General features: G+C 38.7%; 1 protein-coding gene across 4 annotated transcripts in view; it reads left to right on the forward strand.

The window, feature by feature from the left end:
• The window catches only part of NEDD4L (NEDD4 like E3 ubiquitin protein ligase), a gene marked incomplete at its 5' end in the record, with an annotated part of 305,674 nt that overhangs the window by 105,797 nt on the left and 176,761 nt on the right, over window positions 1-23,116 (forward strand). For all 4 annotated transcript variants that reach the window (XM_081320525.1, XM_081320526.1, XM_081320527.1 and 1 more), the window contains one exon: window positions 1,237-1,310. In XM_081320525.1, the coding sequence (XP_081176651.1) occupies window positions 1,237-1,310 (74 nt within the window). The remainder of the gene's footprint in view (window positions 1-1,236; window positions 1,311-23,116) is intronic.

The raw sequence follows: 23,116 nt of genomic DNA on the forward strand, positions 1-23,116 counted from the left end.
TATTCTCATGGACACTTAGGTTATAGTTGGCTGGGTGCAGTTTGTATATGCAACAGTTTTAAGAGATTTCATCCTTTCCATAGCCTTCCCTACCAAGGAATTCTGGGAGTTGAAGTCCGCACATCTTAAAATTAACAAGTTGAAAACACTGATCTAAACATTAAACAGTATTCTTCATAATGTGGGGGAGAAATACAGTCTGGGGCCTATCAGTATGCCCATAGACAGCTCCCTTGCTACTTGTTCCATCTCTGCTTGGCCTACACCACTTCAGACTTTAGTGCTCGGTAGCCTGTTGGCTAGGGAATTCTGGGAGCTGAGGTCCACGCTTCTAAAGTTGCTGAGGTTGAGGAACTCTGGTTTAAACCATTGCAATCCATTTACAAAATTCTTAATTTTTTTTTTAGGCAGCAAGTAAATCTCAGAGGACTTGTTATCAAAGAGCTGAAAGCTAGTGTTTATCAGTTTATCCTTCACTTCTAAATTTCTCCCCATCAGAGAGAATTTCATTCAGCCTGCATAACTAAAAATACCATATTTCCAGAATATGCAAATTGGAACACAATTATCCCTTAGTGTTTTGAGCTTCTTGGAATCTAGCAATGAAATTATTTGGACATTAAAATATACAAGATAATGTGCAGTTGCCTTAAAGAGAACATCTCTCAAAAATATTTACACTGGGCAAAATTCTGTTAACATGCATGTAACAAGAGGAAAATGGATGGAATAAACATAAGGTTTGAGGGGTTGTTTTGGTGGATATCTAGTTTAACCACCTTCTTGATGTCTGAAATCCATTTGTAGAGTATCTTATTCCCAACTCCTTGTACATTCTCAGTGAATGTTTCTATATAGTAATAGATTCCATGAATGAACTGCTCTGACTATCAGGCTTAACCTGCAACCCCCTGCAAGCAGAAAATGTTCCTTGCTTCAGAAATGTTGATAAACTCAACACATTGCTTTAGGCTTCCTTGGTACTTAATGTATTGTTTGTTTTCATATGAGAAACAGCTCTTCTGTTCTTCTGCAGTGTCTTCTTGTCAATCTTTCTCATTATGGTGCCTTTGATATGGTTTGTACTATTAGCCTCTTTTGGTCAGGAATGGTAAGCCATAATATGTGAAGGACATTATATTTGAAACAGCTTTCTGATGTAATTTAAATGCTAGCATTGTGAGATATAAACCCGATGAATTAAAATCAATTTTTTTCTTTTTTTTCACACAACAGGGAGAATCTCGTGTCCTTCGAGTTAAAGTCGTAGCTGGAATAGATCTTGCCAAAAAAGACATCTTTGGAGCCAGGTGTGTATGCTGTGCTGTTGATGTTGTTGTGTGATAATGGACGATGGCTTTATTTTGTGTAAGCAATGTGATTTTTGTTTGCCTAAAGAATGCAAGCTAGAAATTAATAAAGAATGCTGTGATTTCTGTCACTCTTGCTTTCCAATGCAATTTCTTTGGGATTCATATGCCATACCATAAGAGTGGTTCCCACTTTAGGGCCTCTGTAGACCATGTTAATGCTCAGCTGGCTTGGAAGACCTTTAGAGGCCGTTTAATTAGGTCTCATAGGTGTGGATTGGTAAAAAGTTTGATGTTGTTATGGCAATGTCTTACCTGTACTTATGATATTGTACAGGTAGTCCTCAAGTTACTACTGCAGTTGGAACTGGGATTGCTGTTGCTAAGCAATGTAGTTGTAAAGCATGATGTCACATGACCACATTGCCTAGCAATTACAGTTCAGGCAGTCTCGGTTATTGTTGTATCTTAAGACGTGGTTCATTAAGCAGGAAGTGGAGGAAGTCCCAGTTAAGGAACACAGGGGTGTCTCGGGGATGGGGAAGGCTGCATGTAAGTCAGGGAAAAGAGTGCTTGGTGCAGCATGAGCTCAGAAAGGCCAGAGAATGAGGATGTGGATGCACACAATCACAGGGAGCCTGTGGAAAGGCTGCACAGGGTATGTGCTTGTGTTTGTATGAGTGCGGAGAGTTTGTGGGAAAAGGTTGTGGGGTGTGCATGTGTGTGCGCAAGTACAGGGAGGCTTGGGAAGTGGGGTGTAGTGCATGCAAGTGAAGAATGCACAGGGGGTAGAGGTTTGCACCAGTGACTTACAATCTTCCCTGCTGGCTTCCCCAATGACTTTCTGGGGAAGTTGTCAGGGAATGTTGCAGATGCCATCACATGATCACAGGGTGCTTGGCAACTAATTGTAAGTGCAAATAACTTGCCCACTGCCCAGATCATGATCATGTTTCCGGAGAGGCACTGCAATGGCCATACCTTCAGGGACAGATTATAAGTGCCCTCGTTTAGTATTGTTGTGACTTCAAATGATCACTGAATGAACAGTCATAACTCAAGGACTGCCTGTGTAGAGTTTTGTTACTGATTCTCTTACCTATCCTATTTAGACCCTTTTGAGACTGAAGCCATCTGAAGCACCTTTGTTATTGTTGAGATATATATGCAAATATATTTTTCTGCAGGATGAAAATGTAGTTGACAAATAGCCTTGCCTAACCTACCTTAAGCAATTCTTCCTCATGTTTATTATGGGATAATAATAGTGAAAAAACTTTGGGAATAGTTGTTACAGCACCTTGTATGCAAAACAGTTTGAACTTTGAAAAAATATTCTGTACTATTATGGTTGCGGAATGTCTGGCATGTTATCTGATTTCAAGAGGTCTCTAGATGTGACCAGGGAATTTCCACCAGGATGGAGGAAATAAGACCTATTTCTACTAAAACTCTCATGTCTGTAACTTATAATTGGGCGAAACAGTTCCTCATAGAAGAGTAGTCAGTAAATTGGTTTGGCTCTTGTCAACTGAACCAATCTAGTCACCAGGTAAAATAAGATGGGGAAAGTCAGGAGCCTGGCAAGGGCTAGTCCTTGTGCCCTGGAGCAGTGTTTCTCAACATCAGCAGCTATCAAAAGGTATGGATTTCAACTCTCAGAATTCCCCAGCCAGCATGTGGCTGTGGAATTCTGAGAATTGAAGCTCATACCTCTCAAAGCTTAAAAAACAGGGCTTGGAGTAAGCAGTAAGTGTTTCTTTCAGCGATGAGCTCACAGACTTTACATCGGAAAATCCAGCTACCTTGCCTGGTACCCATTGAGCCTAATCTGGTTGCAAGGTAAATCCAGCTGTATCAAGCTAACAACCTTAATTGAGCTGTTGCTTGTTAAGACATATCTAGACAAAGGTCATTGAGATAGGCTGGGCTACTCTTTAATGAGACTTTCATGCTGTAAATGCTCTCTTTGACCTCTCTTAGTCTTTAGATAATCTGGCTCATGTTGATGCTATTTATGCATGTACAGTAGAATCTAAAATAGAGTCCTGAGTTAATGGGGGACTCTCTTGGGGACAGACCCTGTGATTAATCTTAATCTGATTTGATATTGGGGGCTTTGAGAGATTACCCGAGCCATCTTTGGAGGGTCATGTTCTGTGTGACTTTTTATGTGCTGCCTAGAAAACAAGGCAGGTTACAAATCAAATTAATAAGTAAAGCACTTGGTTAAGTGGGAAGTGAATGCCAAACCAAGCCATCACAGACATGTGCTATGTACATTCCAACAGTCTATACCAGGGGTACCTTGCTGGGAAATTCTGGGAGATGAAGTGCATGTCTTAAAGTTGCCAAGGTTGGATACCCCTGGTCTATAGCCAGAAGGCTACTAATCTCTTTTTTTTAAAGATAAGTTTTATTTATTTTTTAAATTATAATTTTTAGAGCTTAGTAAACAACATGTTGTCTAGGTTCACATATTTAACATTAACTTCTTCAATATAAATCTATTCAGTACTGCACAATCCAGTATTTTTTTCCTTCATCTACCTTTCTTCCCCATATTTTTTCCATTTTCCCCTCATTAGACAATTACAATTCTTGGTATTATTGATGTATACAAAATTAGATATAGACATCTTCATCATATTTTGTTAATACTATACAAATAATATCAATTCATAAGTCATTGTCCTGTTTTCATGCTCTTATTAAAGTTTAATTTCCCATCAATATTTAAAGTATTTTTTCAGGTATGATTTTCTCAATATTAATTACATTTATATAGCTATTTTTTATTCATACCAATCTTCCTCTTATTTTTGAATTTCCCTTATCAAAAGAAGAAAAAAAACTGCGGGACTTCTGGTTTGACATCGTGGTCTGATGGGCGCAGGAAGACGGGGCTCCATCTTCCGTGTTTGATTTTTGCCCAGCTGGGGACCCTAAAATGGATAGAAAGTTGCCCTAAAGAGGCGACGGAGAAGGAGGGGACCCTCGTTGATTACAGGAGGGCAGCAGCCCTTCTGTTTGATCCGAGGAAACCCTCCAAACTGGTGGGGAAAAGACTGGCTACATTAGTATGGCCAGTCAGAAGTTGCTGACAACCGAAGAAAATAAGCATTAACCAGCAACTTTTGAGCAACATAGATGGAACTGAGTGAGACCCTATCCTTTCTTTATGATTTTGAGACTTTTTCCTGGGGAAAAACCACCCAAAGCAAAGAATCTTCTCTGATGAGAGAGGGAAGGGGAATTTATACCCCATTCCCTCAGGAAAAGAAACCGGTGAATTAATTGCTTGGGGGAAAAACAGAAAATTACAAGATTAATTTGGAATCAATGCACATATATAACTTTGAAATTTGGGAACTAAAATTGCTTCTGAGATTTATTTATTTCTTTATTTTTAAAAAAAGAGATTTAAAAGGCTTGTAATATAAGTTTGGATGTAAAAAGCTGGAAGATGGCATTAACGACATCTACTAGTAAAATACACTGCAATTTATTATGCGTAAAGGAAACTTGGCTGTAAACCCAGACTTAGATAAGACTTGTTGTTTTCTGAAACTTTCACTTTTGAAGACTGCAACTGGGAAAAGTGGGGGGAAAAGAAGTTAAAAAAGGGCTATTTTAATTCTAAATCATATCTTCCATTATAAAAATCTAGTTATATCTAAAGGTCATCCGTTCTTTTAATCATATTCAAACAGGTATATTAACAGATAGTGCCCCCTCTGATAGATCAAATCCTCTGTTTTTCAAATCTAACTCTCTGTTTCTTTCTTTGCCAAGTAGCTTTCCAGGCCAAGGCAATTAAATCACCCAAGAATTTTCTTTCTATTTTTGTGAAAGCTGCTTGGCATGAGGAAGACAATTTAGGTAGAGTATTTTTTAGGGGGGGGGACTCAGCCCATCCACATTCCCTAAACATTTCCCCTGCCCGATCTGTTTTCCATTTTCTACAATCTTCTTCCTTGTCATCAAGTTCACACTGGAGGTTTTAAGCTTCTTGGGAGCCTTTCCCAGGAAATTCAGTTGTAAAATAGATCAATATTCTCACCCAGTTCCAAACATGCTGTTTACGATGTGCTAGTTGAAGCTTTGTTCTTCAGTTGTCAGCAGCTAATGGCCAGCCGCAGAGTTGTGGCCGGTCTTTCCCCTGCCAGTTTAGAGGGCTTTCCTTGGATTGAACGGAAAGACTGCCATTTCTCTATGATCAATAAGGCGCCCATCCTTCTTCATCGCCTCTTCGGGGCGACTTTAGGCCCTTATCAGGGCCCCCAGCAGGGCAAAATCAGGCACAGAAAGCAGAGCCCTGCCTTCCTGCATCCGTCTTGCCGCGATGTAAAACTGGAAGTCTACTCATCTCTGTTTTAAGTTCCACATCTTGGTGTTCCAGGGCAACATTTGTACAACCTTCATATAAGACTGATTTTACACTACCTCTCTGAGTTATTAATATGAAATGGGTGGCCATATAACTTAAAATAATTAATCTTGGTTAATTTAGTTACTGGAGAGTAGATCAATTGATGTGTTTTGTTTTTGTTTTTTGTAATCCCATCCCTTTCTTTTTATTAAATTTTACTGAAGGAACTCTCTGAAAATTGTGTTTGGAAAGAATCATGTTCAGTTTTAGGCTGCTTTGAGAGCCTGGCAATGTTCAGAATTCCCTCGGTTTGCTCAGCACCAAACTAACCAGATGAGCTAGATTTATGCAGCTTGCTACGCCGCCGTTAGAAAACAAAACCAACTGAACATTCACTCACCTCCAGTGTCAACAAGTTAGAAGTAATAATTGAATGACGTGGTGACGAAAGTATTAGTAGCTGTGCCCAAAGCTTCCTGAATTCAGAGATGATGCATCTTTAGTTCTGCATGGAATTGGGCTTGGGCTCTTCTGTCAAAACTGGTTTGCAGTGTGCGTAATCTTACAAGAATAGAGTTAGAAGCTGTGAACAGATTTGTTTGTTTGTTTGTTTTATTCATTTCTGTAGCCGCCCATCTCAGCCCAGTGACTCTTTGCATATCTGATGAAAGCCAAATGACTTTGATGTGCCAATTGCGTTCTTTCCTGGGCCAGGAGGCACTATACTCAGTCACTGGTGTACTTGCCATTTCATGTTTGCACTATTGCCACTTGTTTCAAATTGGACTGCCCTTGAAGACTTTCCAAAAGTTAAAAAGAGTGGAACATGTGTCTGCCTAGGTAGTTATGGGTGCAGCTAGATTCATCCATGTAATTCCTCTACTCCAGGTGTTGCATTGCCTACCAGTGAGCTTTGTTCAATTCAAGATGCTGGCTGTAAGCTTTAATACTTACCTGCTGAGTTTTCAAAGCTTCCCTTTCCCCCCAAATACTAACCAAATCCATTCTCTCCCCCCCTCTTTCTTCCCCTCCCCCCATGTGTGTTTGTGTGTAAGTGTGTGTTTGTGTACACCCCATCAATATGATTCAGGCCTCCAGTGAAACTCCCCATCTATTGAGACAAGGGAGTGTCCTATTGCTAAGGCAATTTTGTCTTCAGAGACCCCCAAAGACAGAGTTCTCAGTATTGCCCTCTTCTGGAACACTTCTCCCCCCCCCGCCCCAGCTAGGATTTTGTAGGATTGTAAAAATACTGCTTAATCAATAAAATTTTGGGAGGGTGTTCATTTTGGTCTGCCAATAATAATAATAATAATAATAATAATAATAATAATAATAATAATAATAATAATAATAATAATAATAATAATAATAATATCAAGAGAGGAATATTTCAAAGAGATTCATTATCACCACTACTATTTGTTATTGCATTGTTTCCTCTGTCAACAATACTTAATAACTTAGGACATGGCTATCAAACATCAAAAACATCTGCCAAACTATCCCACCTCCTTTACATGGATGATCTGAAGCTGTGTGGAAAAACATCATCTGAAATAGAATCGCTGCTGAACACTCTCCGTATATATAGCCAAGATTGGACAAATGTGCCACGCTTACTCTCAAACAAGGAAAAATAGTGAAAACTGAAGGAATCAAGATGCCCCACAAAAATAACATTAAGAGTCTGGATGAGGAAGATTACTACAAATACTTGGGTATCCTTCAAGCTGACAACATCAAGCACACTGAAGTCAAGAAAAAGATTAGAGGTGAATACATCAAGAGAGTGAAGAAGATCTTAAAGTCCAAACTCAATGGAGGAAATACCATGAAGGCAATCAACACCTGGGCAATTCCAGTCATTAGATACACAGGTGGAATAGTGGACTGGACTCAAGCAGAACTAAAAGCAATGGATAGGAAGACCAGAAAAATAATGATAATAAATCATGCCCTTCATACACGCAGTGACATTGACAGACTCTATCTACCAAGGCAAATAGGTGGACGTGGAATGCTACAAGTACATCAGATGGGTGAAGAAGAATTTGGAAGAGTATCTGAAGGACAACGATGAAGATGCACTGAAATTAGTATATCAGGAAGGCTTACTGACTACTGGAGAGACCAAACTGGCCTACAAGAAAGACTAAATGAAGAACAGAATAGAGGCATGGGAAGACAAAGCACTACATGGCCAGTACATTTAAAAAAATAGCTGGGAAAGCAGATAATAACAAGACCTGGCAATGGCTAAGAGTAGGAAAGTTGAAGAAAGAGACCGAGGGACTAATTCTGGCAATTCTAATTCTATTTCTACAAATAGAAATAGAAAGACTGTGGCAAAGGCAAGCAAGGGTGGTACCAATAGTAATAGGCGCCTTGCGTGCAATTCTAAAACAACTGGAGCACCACTTGAACACCATTGGCATTGACAAATTCGCCATTAGTCAATTACAAGAGGCAGCCTTACTAGGAACTGCTTCCATCCTGCGATGATATCTATAATACCATCAAACATCCACATCTGCCTATCCCAGGTCCTTAGTAAGGACTAGATAGGTAGACAATAATGCCAAATCCAGTCTGAACATCTGGCTGACTGTGCGATGATCAGTGGTGATGATGATGTTGGAAGAGACTTTGGAAGTCATCTAGTCCAACCCCCTGCTCAGGCAGGAAACCCTTTACCATTTCAGACAAATGGTTGTCCAGTCTCTTCTTAAAAACTTCCAGTGTTGGAGCATTCACAACTTCTGGAGGCAGGTTGTTCCACTGATTAATTGTTCTGTCAGGAAATTAGAATTTGTATTGTTAATACCATATTATAGAAATCTTACTGAACTGAGCAGCACTGGAACAGCACAGACACCCAACTTGTGGGCATTATTGAGCTCTGCAGGGCAGGCATGAGTGTGATAGAAGTTTTCCAGAGGCTCAGACAGCATGATTCATTGATTATGTGCCATTCAATTCATTGTTGATTCTTAGCGGCTACAGAGATATTTGCTGTGATGATCTGTCCCAAACCTGATCCTTCAGCTCTTCCACCAGTGCACTCATTGCCATTAAAACTGAATCTCTCCATCCTGCTGTTGGTCGTCCTCTTCTCTTTCCTTCTTCCATCTTCCTTTTTTCCTTCCACCCTTCCCAGCTTTAGAGCCTTTTCAAGAGACCTGAGTCTTTGCATCATGTATCCAAAATTAGATTATTTGTGCCTTGAGTGAGAACTCTAGGTTGATTTGTTCTATGATACATTGGTTTGTTTGTTTGTTTAATTTATGCCACTCACAGTATTCTTAGGAGTCTTCTCCAACATCAATGCTTTTCTTATCCGGTTTCTTTAAAATCCAATTTTTACTTTCATAACGGTGTTACGGGAATTCCATGGTTTACATCATGGGTGTCAAACTCACAATGTCATGTGACGTGTCGCGACGTCACGACTTTTTCCCCATTGCCACCAATGGGGTGGGTGCTGTTTTGGTGTGACGCATCCGGCCCATGGGCTGGCAGTTCGACACCCCTGGTTTACATGATTTTGACCTTTTTAGATACATCACAGCATTTGAGTAATTTTTCAGTGCCTTCATGGCTGGTCTATGAAGTGCTAGCATTTCTTGATTTTCCCCATTCAGTTATGATTCAGTGCTATAAGGGTTTTATTTCATAAACTCTAAAAATAGGAGAATATGTCCTCAACATATTATCAGGAAACATTTACAGTATGTCATAATAAAGGCATTTACTTGACTTGCTCCAGATTAATACCAGTCTCAAGCATTAGATTGGTTATTTTTCAATTATATCATTTTTAGTTGCCTGGTAGGCCAACTTTTATTACTCTCTGTCACAAGGGATTTTGTAGCAACTTCTAGACTTTTCTGTGGTAAGATAGACAGACAGTAGAAGCTGTAGATTAAGACAGGAAGTTATAGAGACATAAAAGTTGGACACTGTGCCATCAGTAACACTTGTAAGGATTCCATGCTTGAGGCAGAACAATTACAGTACTCAATAAATGCCTTTCTGGAAGCATTTTCATGGTGATCTAGCTTTTGACAAGCTTTATGCTTTCTTGCTGTGTTTTTTAATGTTTTCCAGAACTTATCATGGCAAGAGTGGAATGTGAAAGTCTGGCATTTGTCTTTATGTTTCCACTTTAGACACCTAACAGCTGCAATGTTCTATAAAGAACCTACAAAACTCTTTTGGTGAAATATTATGCCTGTTGAAGAATGGTGAAGAATACATAGAAATTCACCACTTGAAATGTAACTATCAGAATGTAATTATCTCTTTCTCGGTTTCAAAGAGTGTACACTCATTTTGTCGGAATGGCATTCTTTCATTTTATAAGTTCTTTAAAGGTGGTCTGGAGGCATCTTGGACAGGAAATGGAGCCATAGTTGCCAAAGGTATTTCTTCCTTGCTCATTAAATTGGACTCGGATTGTGAGCGTGCATTGGTTTGGGATGTTCTATTAAGACAGGCATTTGATAAACCAAATCTTTCAGTTGCTGCTGGTTGGAAAAATCTGACTTGGTTATTTTGTGATCCCATTGGTTGTAACAGTTGAAATCTAGGCTTGTTCTGCTTAATCAGCTAGTTCAAACGGATTAATCTTTAAAATAAGAAAATAAAAGAAGTTTAATTTTATAATGCAATAGAACACTTTTTTAAAAAATTAAAAACATTGTTTTAAATAAAACTATAGAAAGCAAAATACTAACTTCACCATAGCATTCGCATCTGAATGCATTCAGGAATCTTTGTTACTATATATTCAAAAATTGAATGAATGAGAATAGTATCTAAAAATAAATGAACATGCTTCTTGCATTGAAAATATTGTATTGACTGCACACAAATGTGTGGTGTTTTAATCCCTTAATTGACTGCATCATATAATTTATATAATATTCTATTACAGAATAATATATCAATTAGTTTATTACATAATTGATAGGGTAGTAAGCTTGGTCCTGTGGTTAAGATGGCAGAGCAGAAAATAGATGACTTCTAGACATTCCTTAGGCATGAAAGTTGGCTGGGGGACTTTGAGTCAATCACTGTCTTATCATTCCAACCCACCTCAAAGGGTTGTTGTAAGAAAATAGGAGGAGGAAGCATTAGGTACACTGCTTTCAATTATACACAATAAAGACAGAATTAGGCTGAACGTCTTTAAGGATCAAAGACATTTAACACCAAATATCTTTGACTATACAGGAAATCAGTGTTTTTTGTCATTTATATGTGTTTTGAGTAGCAAAACCTTCTTAGATCAGCATCCTCCAACCTTCTTCCCTCCTGGATGGTGACCCCTATATTTCTGTAAAAAACCCCACACAAAACCCTTTGGTAGATTAATTCAAGAAAAGAGCCATTGGATCTACACTTTCAACAGCTTTAAGTTACAAGAAAACAGATTCTGGTTAAATAGAAATTAAAAACTTCTCTGTAGTAAACACTTCTTCAGTAGAACCAGTTACCAAGAGAAATTACAGCTTTACTGGAAGTACTCAAGCAGAGGCTGGGCGACCATCTGTTGTGGATACATGGCTTTAAATTCCTGGGTTGGGCAGGGAATTGGAATTAGTAGACTAATTTGCCTCTTTCAGCTCAGTGATTCTATAATATCCAAACAGCATTTGTTTTGAAACCAATTTATTTCAGTCTAAGGCTTGTTGATGTGAGATGATAATCATTTGATTTGTATCAGTGAAAAACAGTGGCTTGTTTAACGAATACAACATTTACTCATCTGTACACGAATAGCCATTATTTTAAGTACAGGTTGCCCTAGGCTATGATGGAAGATAATTACAGGTAGTCTTTGACTTATGATCATTTGTTTTACAATCCAAGTTACTCTGTCACCAGAAAAATAGTGGCTTACCACAAGTTATTGCATTTACAACTGTCTTGGTATCTCATATAGAAAGTCATAAATGGCAATTTTATGACTCCAGGATATTGCATACAGCCTTCATAAATGCACAAAGGTTGGATGGCAGTCACATAATTGTAATTTGGGTACCTTAACCGCCATTGTGCATTTATGATGGTTGGAGTATCCTGGAGTCACAGAATTGCTACTTGTGACCCTCCCTACAAACTTCTGACCAGCAACGTTGGTGAGGAAGCTGACAGGGAAGATCAGATGTTGTGGTCACCTGATGTCTTCCTTAGCTATCATACCACTTAACAAATGTTCTTGTCCTATTGTGGTCAAGGGCAATTTATAACTATATTTCCAATCATACTTGTTTGTCTTGCAAATGCCAGTTCTTTCATAAGAGACGCCTTGTTGGAGCAGATAAAGCTCGTCAAATCCAACTTCATGTTTTTCCTGTGAGAGCAAGAAGTCCTCATTTTTGCTATTGCTCACAATTAACAATCATGTGAGAGCTTGCAAAGTCATAAAAAGAAAAGGAGCTCTAAATAAACAAGAGATAAAAACAAGTCCTTTGCTGGTTATCATATAAACAACTCAGTCCAGGAGTCAAGAGATCTGGGAAGAAACATTTCAGATCATTCAAAGGCAGTCCATCTTAATGAACTCACTATAAATGAAGGTTAGGCATTCCTCTTGCAATTTCCAACATTCTCTATCCACCCTAAGACTAACATTAAGGAGAATGTCCTTGAAATCTAGGTAGTTCTTGCTTTCTTGACCTTGTCCAGTTGTTTTGAAATGTGGTTGAGTTCATATGATTGTGAAAGCTCCATATGGAGTAAAGAACATGGCTCAAGCACATGCTTTGGCCACAGTTAATTTCTAAATATCTACAAGAAACTCCTGTCTTAACTTTGCTAACCAGTGTCAACAAAAGAGGGCTGATTGAGCCAGTAATCTGATTCTAAAATAGGTCTTAAATCCTTTCAAGCAAAGTCTGTAGCTGTTGCCAATTATTGTGGCAGTAAATTCTGAATCCTGTGCATTCTCTAAAATGTAGTTTTTCTTTTCCCTCATCCAGTCTTGCTCACTCAACCATTTGTGTGCTGAATTCATTTTTTTTAAGAGTTTGATCAGGGAGCCAAGAGATATAAGTTAGCAACACCATCCCCTTTGCTCTTCTCTGCAAGTACAGAAGCTTTCCTTTCTCCTGATCCCATGCACATATAAAAGAAATTAAGTTATATTTCAATTCCATCTTACGCTGAACTGCAACCTTATAGTAGTTTCCTTGGAATGCTGTGGGACTCCCATATGAGCCCAAGACATTTCTTATCAGAAAAGATCAAGCATTGTCTCCAAGTAGGGGGTGATGGTTAGATAAAGGGTTTTGAATCCAGTAGCTAATTTAAGTTATCATTCTATTCTAGATCACATTTGCTCAATTTTCCCCTTTAGGAAAATTGACATTATTTCTTATTGGAAGAAATATTGGTTGTTGCCTCTAGAAAACTCATCAATCAGGAATCCATAATTATTTTCAGTTTGTCTGCGTGCTGGAAAGAAGGACAGCAGACTATGCAGAACATAATGTTGAGTTTATATTTAATAATGTAATTCTTCTTGTATAAGCACTTTATACATTAGATTTATTTTTTTCTAGAAAAGAATTTAGTGGAAATAGTTGGAAGGATGGAGTGTTTGCACCCAAAGCTTAGGAAGGCCAATAGATCTTCTAATTCAAAAACCTAATTTGGGGATAACAGAATAACAAGAGTTGGAAGGGACATTGGGGGTCTTCTAATCCAACTCTGTGTTGAGGCATGAAACCCTATACAATTTCAGACAAATGGTTGTCCAATCTCTTCTTAAAAACCTCCAGTGTTGGAGCACCCACAACTTCTGGAGGCAAATTGTTCCAGTGATTAATTGTTCTCACTGTCAGGAAATTTCTCCTTAGTTCTAAGTTGATTCTCTCCCTGATTAGTTTCCATCCATTACTTCTTTATCCTGCCTTCTGGTGCTTGGAAGAATAGGTTGATCCCCCTTTCTTGTTGGCAGCCCCTCATGTCACCCCTAGTCCTTCTTTTCACTAGACTAGACATACCGAATTCCTGCAACTGTTCTTCATATTTTTCAGCTTCCAGTCTTCTCTCACTTTCTCCTCACTTTCCATAGTTGGTTTTTTTTTTGGGGGGGGGAAGAGAAGGCGAAAGAAGAGACATTGTGATGAACATACTCTTCTCATATCCCTTTTAGAAGTTAAGCAAGACCTTTTAACATGGAAATCCAGATTCTCTCTTCCTTGCCCTCCACATGTTGTCCTTGGTGCACTTTATATTTTGTAAACAGTCACTTCAGAGGAGTGAAGTTATGAGCCCAATTTAGTCAGGCTATTGAGAGGGAGAACAGGGTGGTTGTTTACTGTGTTTTGTAGGGTTGTTAAAACAATTTGAGTCAAGAGGCATTGTTTTAACAAGGGGGAATGTATCTGCAAAAGGGGTGTGAATAGTCTATGAAAGGGGTAGGCAACCTCGGCTCTTTTATGACTCATGGACTTCAACTCCCAAAATTCCTGAGCCAGCTTGGCTGGCTCAGGAATTCTGGGAGTTGAAGTCCATGAGTCATAAAAGAGCCGAGGTTGCCTACCCCTGGTCTATGATGACTGAGGTATGTGAATGGACTTTGGGGACCAGCTTGCATGACTACATCGATATAAGGCTGACACACTGAAAAACCAGTCACTTAATTCAATGGTAAGCAACTTGAACTATTTCAGATGTTCTGGGACTTGCCTAAATCTGATCTATCATGCCAGTGGTAAAGGATTGTGAGAGTTGTAAATCAAAACAGCTGAAATGCACTATTTTGCCTCTTTTGGTTAATGTATAACATTATATCACCGTTTCCAAGTTGGATTTTCAGTTGAGCCCTCCACAATGTAAATATTTTTATCTAATACAGAAATATTGATTGGATGCTTTGATTATGGATTTAAACGTTAAATTTATTTCCCTGTAATTCATGTTAGCTCAGAATTAAGTCTGCTATGGCCCAAAAAGTTAGTTTTAGCACATGATTGTTGTCATTTGGCATTGGACTGAGTGGGATTCATTGGATATATGAAATACATCCCCATTGCAGAGTCTGAAATAGTCTCTCTCGGTTACCTTGATCGTCTTAGGATTTCTGGGTACAAATTGCTTTGACTAGGCTTTCATCTCAGGCGCTCTTTGGTTGAAAAAAGTGGGGGAATGACAATTAGAAATTTAAGGCAACTTTGTATGCTAGATTTGTCTTAAAGAAAATGTTTTGCTCACATGGTATGAGCAAATGACAGGTACAGTTAGATAGAAATAGGGGGATCACTTTTGATAGAAGATTTGGTTTGGATTTGGTTCAGCCATAGATATTACAAGTGCAGATGTCAACATCTGAAAGATTAAAGGAAATATGGTTGCCATACTTTATATATTATCAAACAGTGTGTGAAGCTGTGTAATTTTCCTCGTTGGTCTTCCGCACTTTATATTTAGGACTGAGCTGTCTGATTGGATAGTGACGATATTTGTACCTTTTCCAGTTCCAAACCCAGATTAACCATGTTGTCACATCTCCCCTCTGTTTATGCATCCCGATCTGGGGCTAGTTTCCTGATAACCAGGAGGGTAGTTACTTTCTTTCTTATCATGGATTCAGGTTTTGACATTTTAAAAATTGTTTTAACATTGCCCAGGTCGCTAATTGGCTCAGTGTGATTTGAAAGCAGATCATGTTGTATCCTTCTTTGTTTGCTGGTGATTCAGGGCACACCTCTGAAAGAGTGTGAGGAGTGCTCCAACATAGTTCCATTAGGTAGTATTTTCACTAGCTCAGTGGAAACATCCAGACCAGGGTCCTAAAGCAAAACCATAAAGTCAAACAGTTTATTGTCTTTAAGGCATATCTGTTCCTGCCACCAACGCACCTCTTTCCTGTGTTCCCATGTAACATTGAAGACATCTGATGTGACGTGGTGCATAGTATAATCTCCTCCAGGCAACAGCCCCTATACATCTATGTTAATTAAGTCTATTGGAGTAACCTTGTGTGCATGGAAGTTCAACCTCCAGGGTTTTTCAGCCAGAATGCTGTATGAGGGATTCAGGTTAAAAGCTTCCGTTTGGGAAGACTGCATTAAAATTAACTTCTTGGTTAATTGTATCATCCTTCTGTACAGTGAAACTTTTTTTATAGACAATTGTGTGGGAAGGGGTATCTATGAAAGATATATTGAACAAAATACTTAACCCAAATGTACTTAACACCAGGATTTGAAGTTCGGATGCCCACAAACACACCAGAGTCACATACTATCATTTGCAGCATTCTGTAGTCACTTGATTGTGATTTATTATGTCTTTGTTCAAAATAGGCATTTACTTCCATTTTTTGAAAAAAAAAAACATCCCACAGTGAACAATGGGTTCCCTTCCTGAGTATGACGTTCACTTTATGACTGTTGCATTCACTTAAGGAACACAGCAAAACAGGTCCTAAAATGTAGTGACCCGCTTTGTGACATCATGACGTATGACCAAAACTGACTTTGTTCTATAGTTATTGGTTATGGTTATGGAAAATTTTTGTTGGAACACGATGCTACATTAAGAAGAAGCCCCCCTGCAACTCCCCGAATTCCTAGCAACTTGGGTAACAGGGAAGCACCATCTGGGGAAGACTATGCCATAGCTATGATGTCAAAATGTTCTGATTTCTTTAGATGCACACTGTGTCTGTCTCCAGTATTTAATTTTTTTCTTTCTCCAAATTTTGTGCATTCTGGGGGTTAGTCAATTTTTCTTTGCTCATATTGTTCAGTGCTCTGTATGTATTCATAAAACCGTTCAAGGCAACAGTGATTGACATTTCCCCTGGAGGAAATACTGTATGTTGCTTTGAGATTTCTTTGTTTTCCTCTTTTTCCCTCTTTTTATGCAGTATTTGGACATTCTGTAAACATATTTGGATGTTTGACCTGTCAAGGCAGAGGGTTAATTTATAACTTTCTAAATTTATAACTCAGATGTGACTTTTCTTCATTTTCTTTTATTGTTACTGAAGAAAAGAACAGAAACATCCAATCATCCACTTTGCTGAAAAATCTAAACAAGCATTTAATAAATGACTGCTCTCAAATTCTGATAGTGGATCAATTGTGTCTGTGAGAGTAATTCTTGCTGGATTATTTGTAGCACACTCAAACTGATTTTGAATGTGACTAAATAGGCCTGAAGTCAATATAATTCACGTGGGGCTTGGTTTGTTCAAATCAATTATATGTGCTAGAGACTGCCTTGACACACATTTAAATGCCTAGTTGTAAGAGCAATGCTGAAAGCCAAACTAGGATTATCTGGCAGATTGCTTTGTGCAACACCGTTTTAAAAATTGAAAATTGATGTAGGTGGCTGCAAGTTTATTTGGGAAAAATCTCTGTTCCTCCTTATGACACAGAAAATCAATCTTAGAAAATAAAATGAAAATATGGAAACAAAAAAGGTTTCTTTGACAAATGATAAAAACTAGTGCATGCTTTTGTGTGAATCTGCATTATTAAAAGAAAGGGATTTTTAAGGTGAGAAAATATTAAAATAATACTCTGCTGTGTGCAGCTTTAAGGGATGACATCTCTTTCGTCATTTCATTCTTTTCGTTGTCTGGGCAAACCTTGTCATACTATACAAAAGGCCCACGAGACTCAACCTACCCGTTATACTTCCTGCATAGCAGAATCTTAAAGGATCTGTTGGATTGCAATTCCCACTGGTCTCAACCACCATGACCACCAATGTGCATTCTAGTTATAATGTTCTGCCTCAAAGCACAAGTACCAACTTTAGGAAAAATGTTTACCTCAGTGGGACTATTTTCCTATAAATCCACATGAGTTGATTGACTTAAGCCAGAATGCGAATGGCAAGTTATTGTTATGTAAAAAAAAAATCAACTTTCCAACTGTCTGTAAATTCTCAGAATGTGATTTCACATTCTGTAGTAAGTAAGTATAAAATGTAGTTTGGTCCGGTAACCTGGAATTAGAAAGAAAAATGGCAAATGTTTCATATTGGCAAAGAACTATAATTAAATTTCTGCCTCTATGTTTCAATTTCATTTACTGAAGTACTTGATAGCAGATGTTATCATAGATATAAAAAAATGTAGAGTAGACTTTTATTGGCATCTGAGAAATAGACAATAACCCAAAGAAGTGAACTCAACTTTGGGTCAATTGTGGAATCAACACAGAAATCTAGAAGCCATCTTCTTTTGATGCTTGCATGGAAAAGCTCTTGGAGATTTCAGGATCTATTCTTATTAAATGTGGCTTCTGAGTTGACTGATTCTCATGTTCCTTCTGCTTTGCTGAATTTGCTGGACTTTTTTCCTCCCTTTTTCCTGTGATATCAATTGATTTCTTGTTAGCTAGCTTCTTTTTCTCCACAGCAGTCTAAGACTACCTGCCCTTCAAGTATGAGGAAGCTCTACTATTTCCTCTATTCTTCTTCCAAAAGATGTTCTCTTTTCTGGTCAGAACCTCTGAACAACTAATCTTCAGAAACATTCCTCAAAATGATTTGTATGAAGTGATAACTCTTTAATCCAGTGACACACTGAATAGCTTACAAATTGTCACCATTCGTGGCCTGTGCTCTGAAATCTCCATTTATTTATGGTAGATATCTGACTTTGTCATGCACGTAGGTAGGTATATCTGTGTCTGAATGTCTGTGTGTGTATGGGAGAGGAATTTTGGAGGTTGTCATGAAAAATTCTGGAATAGAAAAAAGGTTTGCTGTGTTTAACTGGTAAATGTAAATAAGACATGCAGCAAGGAGTACATTTTCTACTTTTGAAAAATTCATCTCGCTTTCTCAATGAAAAAAAAATGCTTGCCCGTTGACCACTGGATTTCTTGTTCTCATTTGCAAGTAATACCTGATCTTTCTACCGATTAGAAGAATAAATAAATCACGAACTGTAGGGATTTTTAAATTTTTAAAATTTGGTTTATATGCTTTTGGTATCTTGAGATTTGCTCCTTTTGTAGTTTTTAAATTGTAAGCCGCTCAAAGTCACACTTTTGAGATGGGTGGCTATATAAATCTCAGTTAATAAGGCAGAGCCCGTTCACAACCAATCAGGAAGTGGGACTGGGACTTTGCCGTGCTTCAGCTTCCATGACTAAAAGGTTCTTTGGCACAGGCGGATAGTTCATGTTTGCAACTCCTTAACTAAAGGAATTGTGATTTTTCCTGGGATGACAAAGCCTCCTTCTGCAGCTGCATTGCAATCCTGGGAAAATAAAGTTTCAAACAGCTGCTACTTGGACTGTCTCATACTCTAAAGCACCTTAGTATCAAAGTGTTCAGTAAAGAGTTTTACTTGTTTTTCCAAGTGGGTGTTCCTTCTGGCTACTAAATTTCTCTTCCATACCTGTTCTGATACTATGAGCCCTACTTATTTGATCAAGGGAACCCTGCTTTTACTTTCTTAGCTGTTATTGCACTTGTTTCGTACAAGAGCCAGTGTGGGATAGTGCGGTTCAGTCGACAGCCTGTGACCAGAGAGACACAAGGAAGCTCAGTAGATAAACCACAGGGTTCTTGTGAAGATAAAATAGAGAGAGATTCCCCCAGTTGAGTTCCTGTAAAACAGTAGCTGTTTGGTATGGTGATTAAGGCATCAGGATAGAAACTGGGAGACTGTGAGTTCTAGTCTCCCTTAAGCATGAAGTCAGCTGGATACTTTGGGCCAATCACTCTCTCTCTTTCAGCCCTGGGAATGAGACAATGGCAAACCACTTCCAAGAAACCTTGCCAAGAAAACTTGAGGGATTACCCTAACTCATCCATGCAGTCACCAAAAACTGACTCAAAGGTACCAAAAAAGAAAGAAAGAGAGAAACGAATACATACTTACATCTTGCACAGTTTATCTTTCTTCTGTGATGGTATACTTCTTCAAATGGACACCCTTAGAGTAGGATCTGATTTCTAAAATTTAAGCTCTTGGAAACGGTGAGTCTCTTGGGCATCTTGTCTGTCAGAGGATGAATAGGCTGCATCTCCGTCTTTCCACAGAAAGGCTGCACATTACTATTCTTCCAGAGCCATTCATTAGGAATGGGGGTGTGTGTGAAATTCATTTAATTCATTAGGGTTGCATTCAGATGCAAATGAAAGGCATTTTGTCCCCTTATTCCTAACGGTTTCGCATTTTTGGATCAGGGCACAGCCTGAAATTTGCTTACCGTTTGAAATTCACGGTTCTCTGAATTTTCAGAATGCAGTTCAGTAATAACGATTAGTGACTATCTAAGGTGGTGGTGGGGTTGGACGGAGGGAGAAATGAACAAAATGCATGGCTTCATGAGAATAACCCAAAAAAATGCATAGCAAAAATAGGTTTGTGTGCTGAGGCAAAACTGGAAACAAATCTGCCCATATTTAGAAACATTTGCATCCAATTTGCATGCAGACATGCAAATGAGCGCTTGAACTTTGTGAGGGAAAAATGCTGCAGCTCAGCCCAATCTAACTGATATCTTTGGAAGAATGTGAAACTCAGAAAACCTGAAATTGTCCCACACGTTTATTGCTTCCATTCACAGGAATTGGATTTTGTTCTTTTTCCTGGACAGAACAAGGAAATGCTTTTTTGCTTCCTCCTGATTTATGTTGTGTATCTATTTGTGTGTTTAGAACTGTGCGGAGATATGCATGGATGCACCTGTGCTTCTCAATGCTGCTCATTCTCATGTGTGCGCCAGCAGATGTGGCCCTTTGGGTCTCACTTGGCACCTGTAACAGCCCAAGTCCTTGACTTATGACCATTCGTTAAACAACCACTCACAGTTAGCATTGAAGAAAATGACTTACAGCTTGTTCTTGCACTTACAGCTATTGCAGCATCCCCACAGTCATGTGATCAAACTTAGGGTGCTTGGCAACTTTTGTGTATCTATTACTGTTGCAGCATCCTGGATTCTCGTGATCATCATTTATGATCTTCCCAGAGGGCTTCCAACAAACAAAAGCAATCGGGAAACCCAGACTAACTTAATAATCTTAATAATCGTGTGATTCACTTCATGGCCATGGTGATTTGCTTAACAACCCTGGCAAAAAAGGTAGTAAAATAGGGCACAACTCACGTAATGCCTGCTCTTCTTAGCAACAAACGTTCTGGTCCCAGTTGTGATCATAAGTTGAGGATTACCAGTATTTCTCCAGGGTTGGATTTAAATCTGGCTCGTTCTTTGGGATGAGAAGGCTCGTGATCAAAACATTTTTAAGGAATACCTAGAGCTAAACACGATGTGTGGCATCTCCTTGGGATATGAAGGTGTGCCCCTTTTTATGTCATTGTAGAGCGGAGGCTCACCATCTGTTATTTCCATGCAGCAGGGTGCTTGGAGTTTGCCACAGCCTATTTTGTCTCATTATGATGTATGCGCATGCCAGAGTTACCATGGGAGCAAGGCGATGGGGGGAGGAAAGCTCTGCGCTTAATTGTTAAACATCGCTGCCTCTTTCTGCGCACACTTGCTGACATCTGTGAATTGGATTTCACAGATTTTATGTCGCCCCTCCCCCTCTGTTTATAATTCAAGTGTTCTGCAGTCGTTTTTTGTGCTTTGGTGAGCAGAGGTGGCCATGCTCTGTAGCACTGCTTTTCTTAAGGACAAAATTCTGTGAATTTTATTTTTTTTTAATTTTTTTATTTTTTTTTATTTTATTATTTTATTTTATTTTATTATTTTATTTTATTTTATTATTTTATTTTATTATTTTATTTTATTTTATTATTATTTTATTTTATTATTTTATTTTATTTTTATTTTAATTTTATTTTATTATTTTATTTTATTTTATTATTTTATTTTATTTATTTTATTTTATTTTATTTTATTTTATTATTTTATTTATTTTATTTTATTATTTTATTTTAATTTTATTAATGTATATAGGTGCCCAATTCACCCACAGTGACTGGGTGGCATATAACATTAAACATCTTTCAGTTTCATGACTTAAGAATCTCTTAGCTTTTTTTTTCCCCTTTCTCCTCTCCTGGGAATCCTGGCTTAATCATATGTAAGGTGAAGGTGAAAATGGTGAGTCCAATAAAATGGGTTATTTTGCACTCAGCTTCATTCTAGATAAGAGAGATTCAAATGCCAAGTTACTAGCTCTCGGTGAGCAAGGGGTCTGTTCGTCTTCTTTTTTCCTCTGCTCTTCTAGAAATGTCTGGAGCAATTATTTTTCTTTCTTTCTCCCATAAGAAAAAATGAGGGACAATTAAATTGTGAGATTAAAAATGATGGAGATGAATCTGGATTCTACCCAGTTTTTCTGGAATTTTGAAAACATGCTATGAAACTCGAGAGGCAGGTTATTTTATCACAAAATAGTTTTCATTTGGGATATGAAACACCCATTTTGTTCCCTGCCACCCTGTCTACCCATCCCTCTGTTTCTCTTTGTCTGGGGGAGGGGGGCAGATAGCTTGAAATTATGCACTCAGTGGGTTAGGACGCTGAGCTTGTCGATCAGATGGTCGGCAGTTTGGCGGGTCGAATCCCGAGTGCCGCGTAGCAGAGTGAGCGCCTGTTACTCGTCCCAGCTTCTGCCAACCTAGTAGTTCGAAAGCATGTAAAAATGCAAGTAGAAAAATAGGGACCACTACGGTGGGAAGGTAACAGCGTTCAGTGCGCCTTTGGCATCTAGTCATGCCGGCCACATGACCACGGAGACGTCCTCGGACAAGCGCTGGCTCTTCGGCTTTGAAATGGAGATGAGCACCGGCCCCTTGAGTCGGAAATGACTAGCACGCATGTGCGGGGGAACCTTTACCTTTATCTTTTTATCATTGTTCCAAGAAAGATTGGGAACCTCTCTGAGCTTAGAGTCATTCATTTTCAACTTCAGAGAATCATTTCCTCCCCCCCCCCAAATTAAAAGGATCCAAAAGTCTAGAAAGCAAGAAGCTGTGAGTTCTAATTCCTCCTTAGGCCTGAAAGCCAGCTGGGTGACTTTGGACCAGTCATTCTCTCTCAACCCAACTCACCTCACACGATTGTTATTGTGGCAAAAACAGGAGGAGGAAAGTATGCTTGATATGTTCGCCTCTTTGAGTTATTTATAAAAATAATTAAGATGGCATGCAAATAAATAAATAAATAAATAAAATCAGTGCTGCCCTACTTAACACTCCAGGACCAGTTGTAGGGTAATGGCAACACAGTTGTCTAGAAGTGGGAGGCAGGGTATTCTAGTTTATCCTCAAGATGGGTATTCTCCTGGGAATGATTCTGGGACAGCCATTCTCTCTTAGACCGACTTCCCAAGATCGATGTGATGGGTATTACAATAGGAGGACTGTGGTGAATCACCGTCTTTTGCTTCTAAATGAAAGGTGAGACAGGAAGGCAATAAGTAGACACAAGTCAATGAGCCCATTTGCTGAAGCTCTCTGATCTCC

Source organism: Vipera berus (assembly GCF_964194415.1).
Source record: "Vipera berus genome assembly, chromosome: 2".
Classification (NCBI taxonomy): domain Eukaryota; kingdom Metazoa; phylum Chordata; class Lepidosauria; order Squamata; family Viperidae; genus Vipera; species Vipera berus.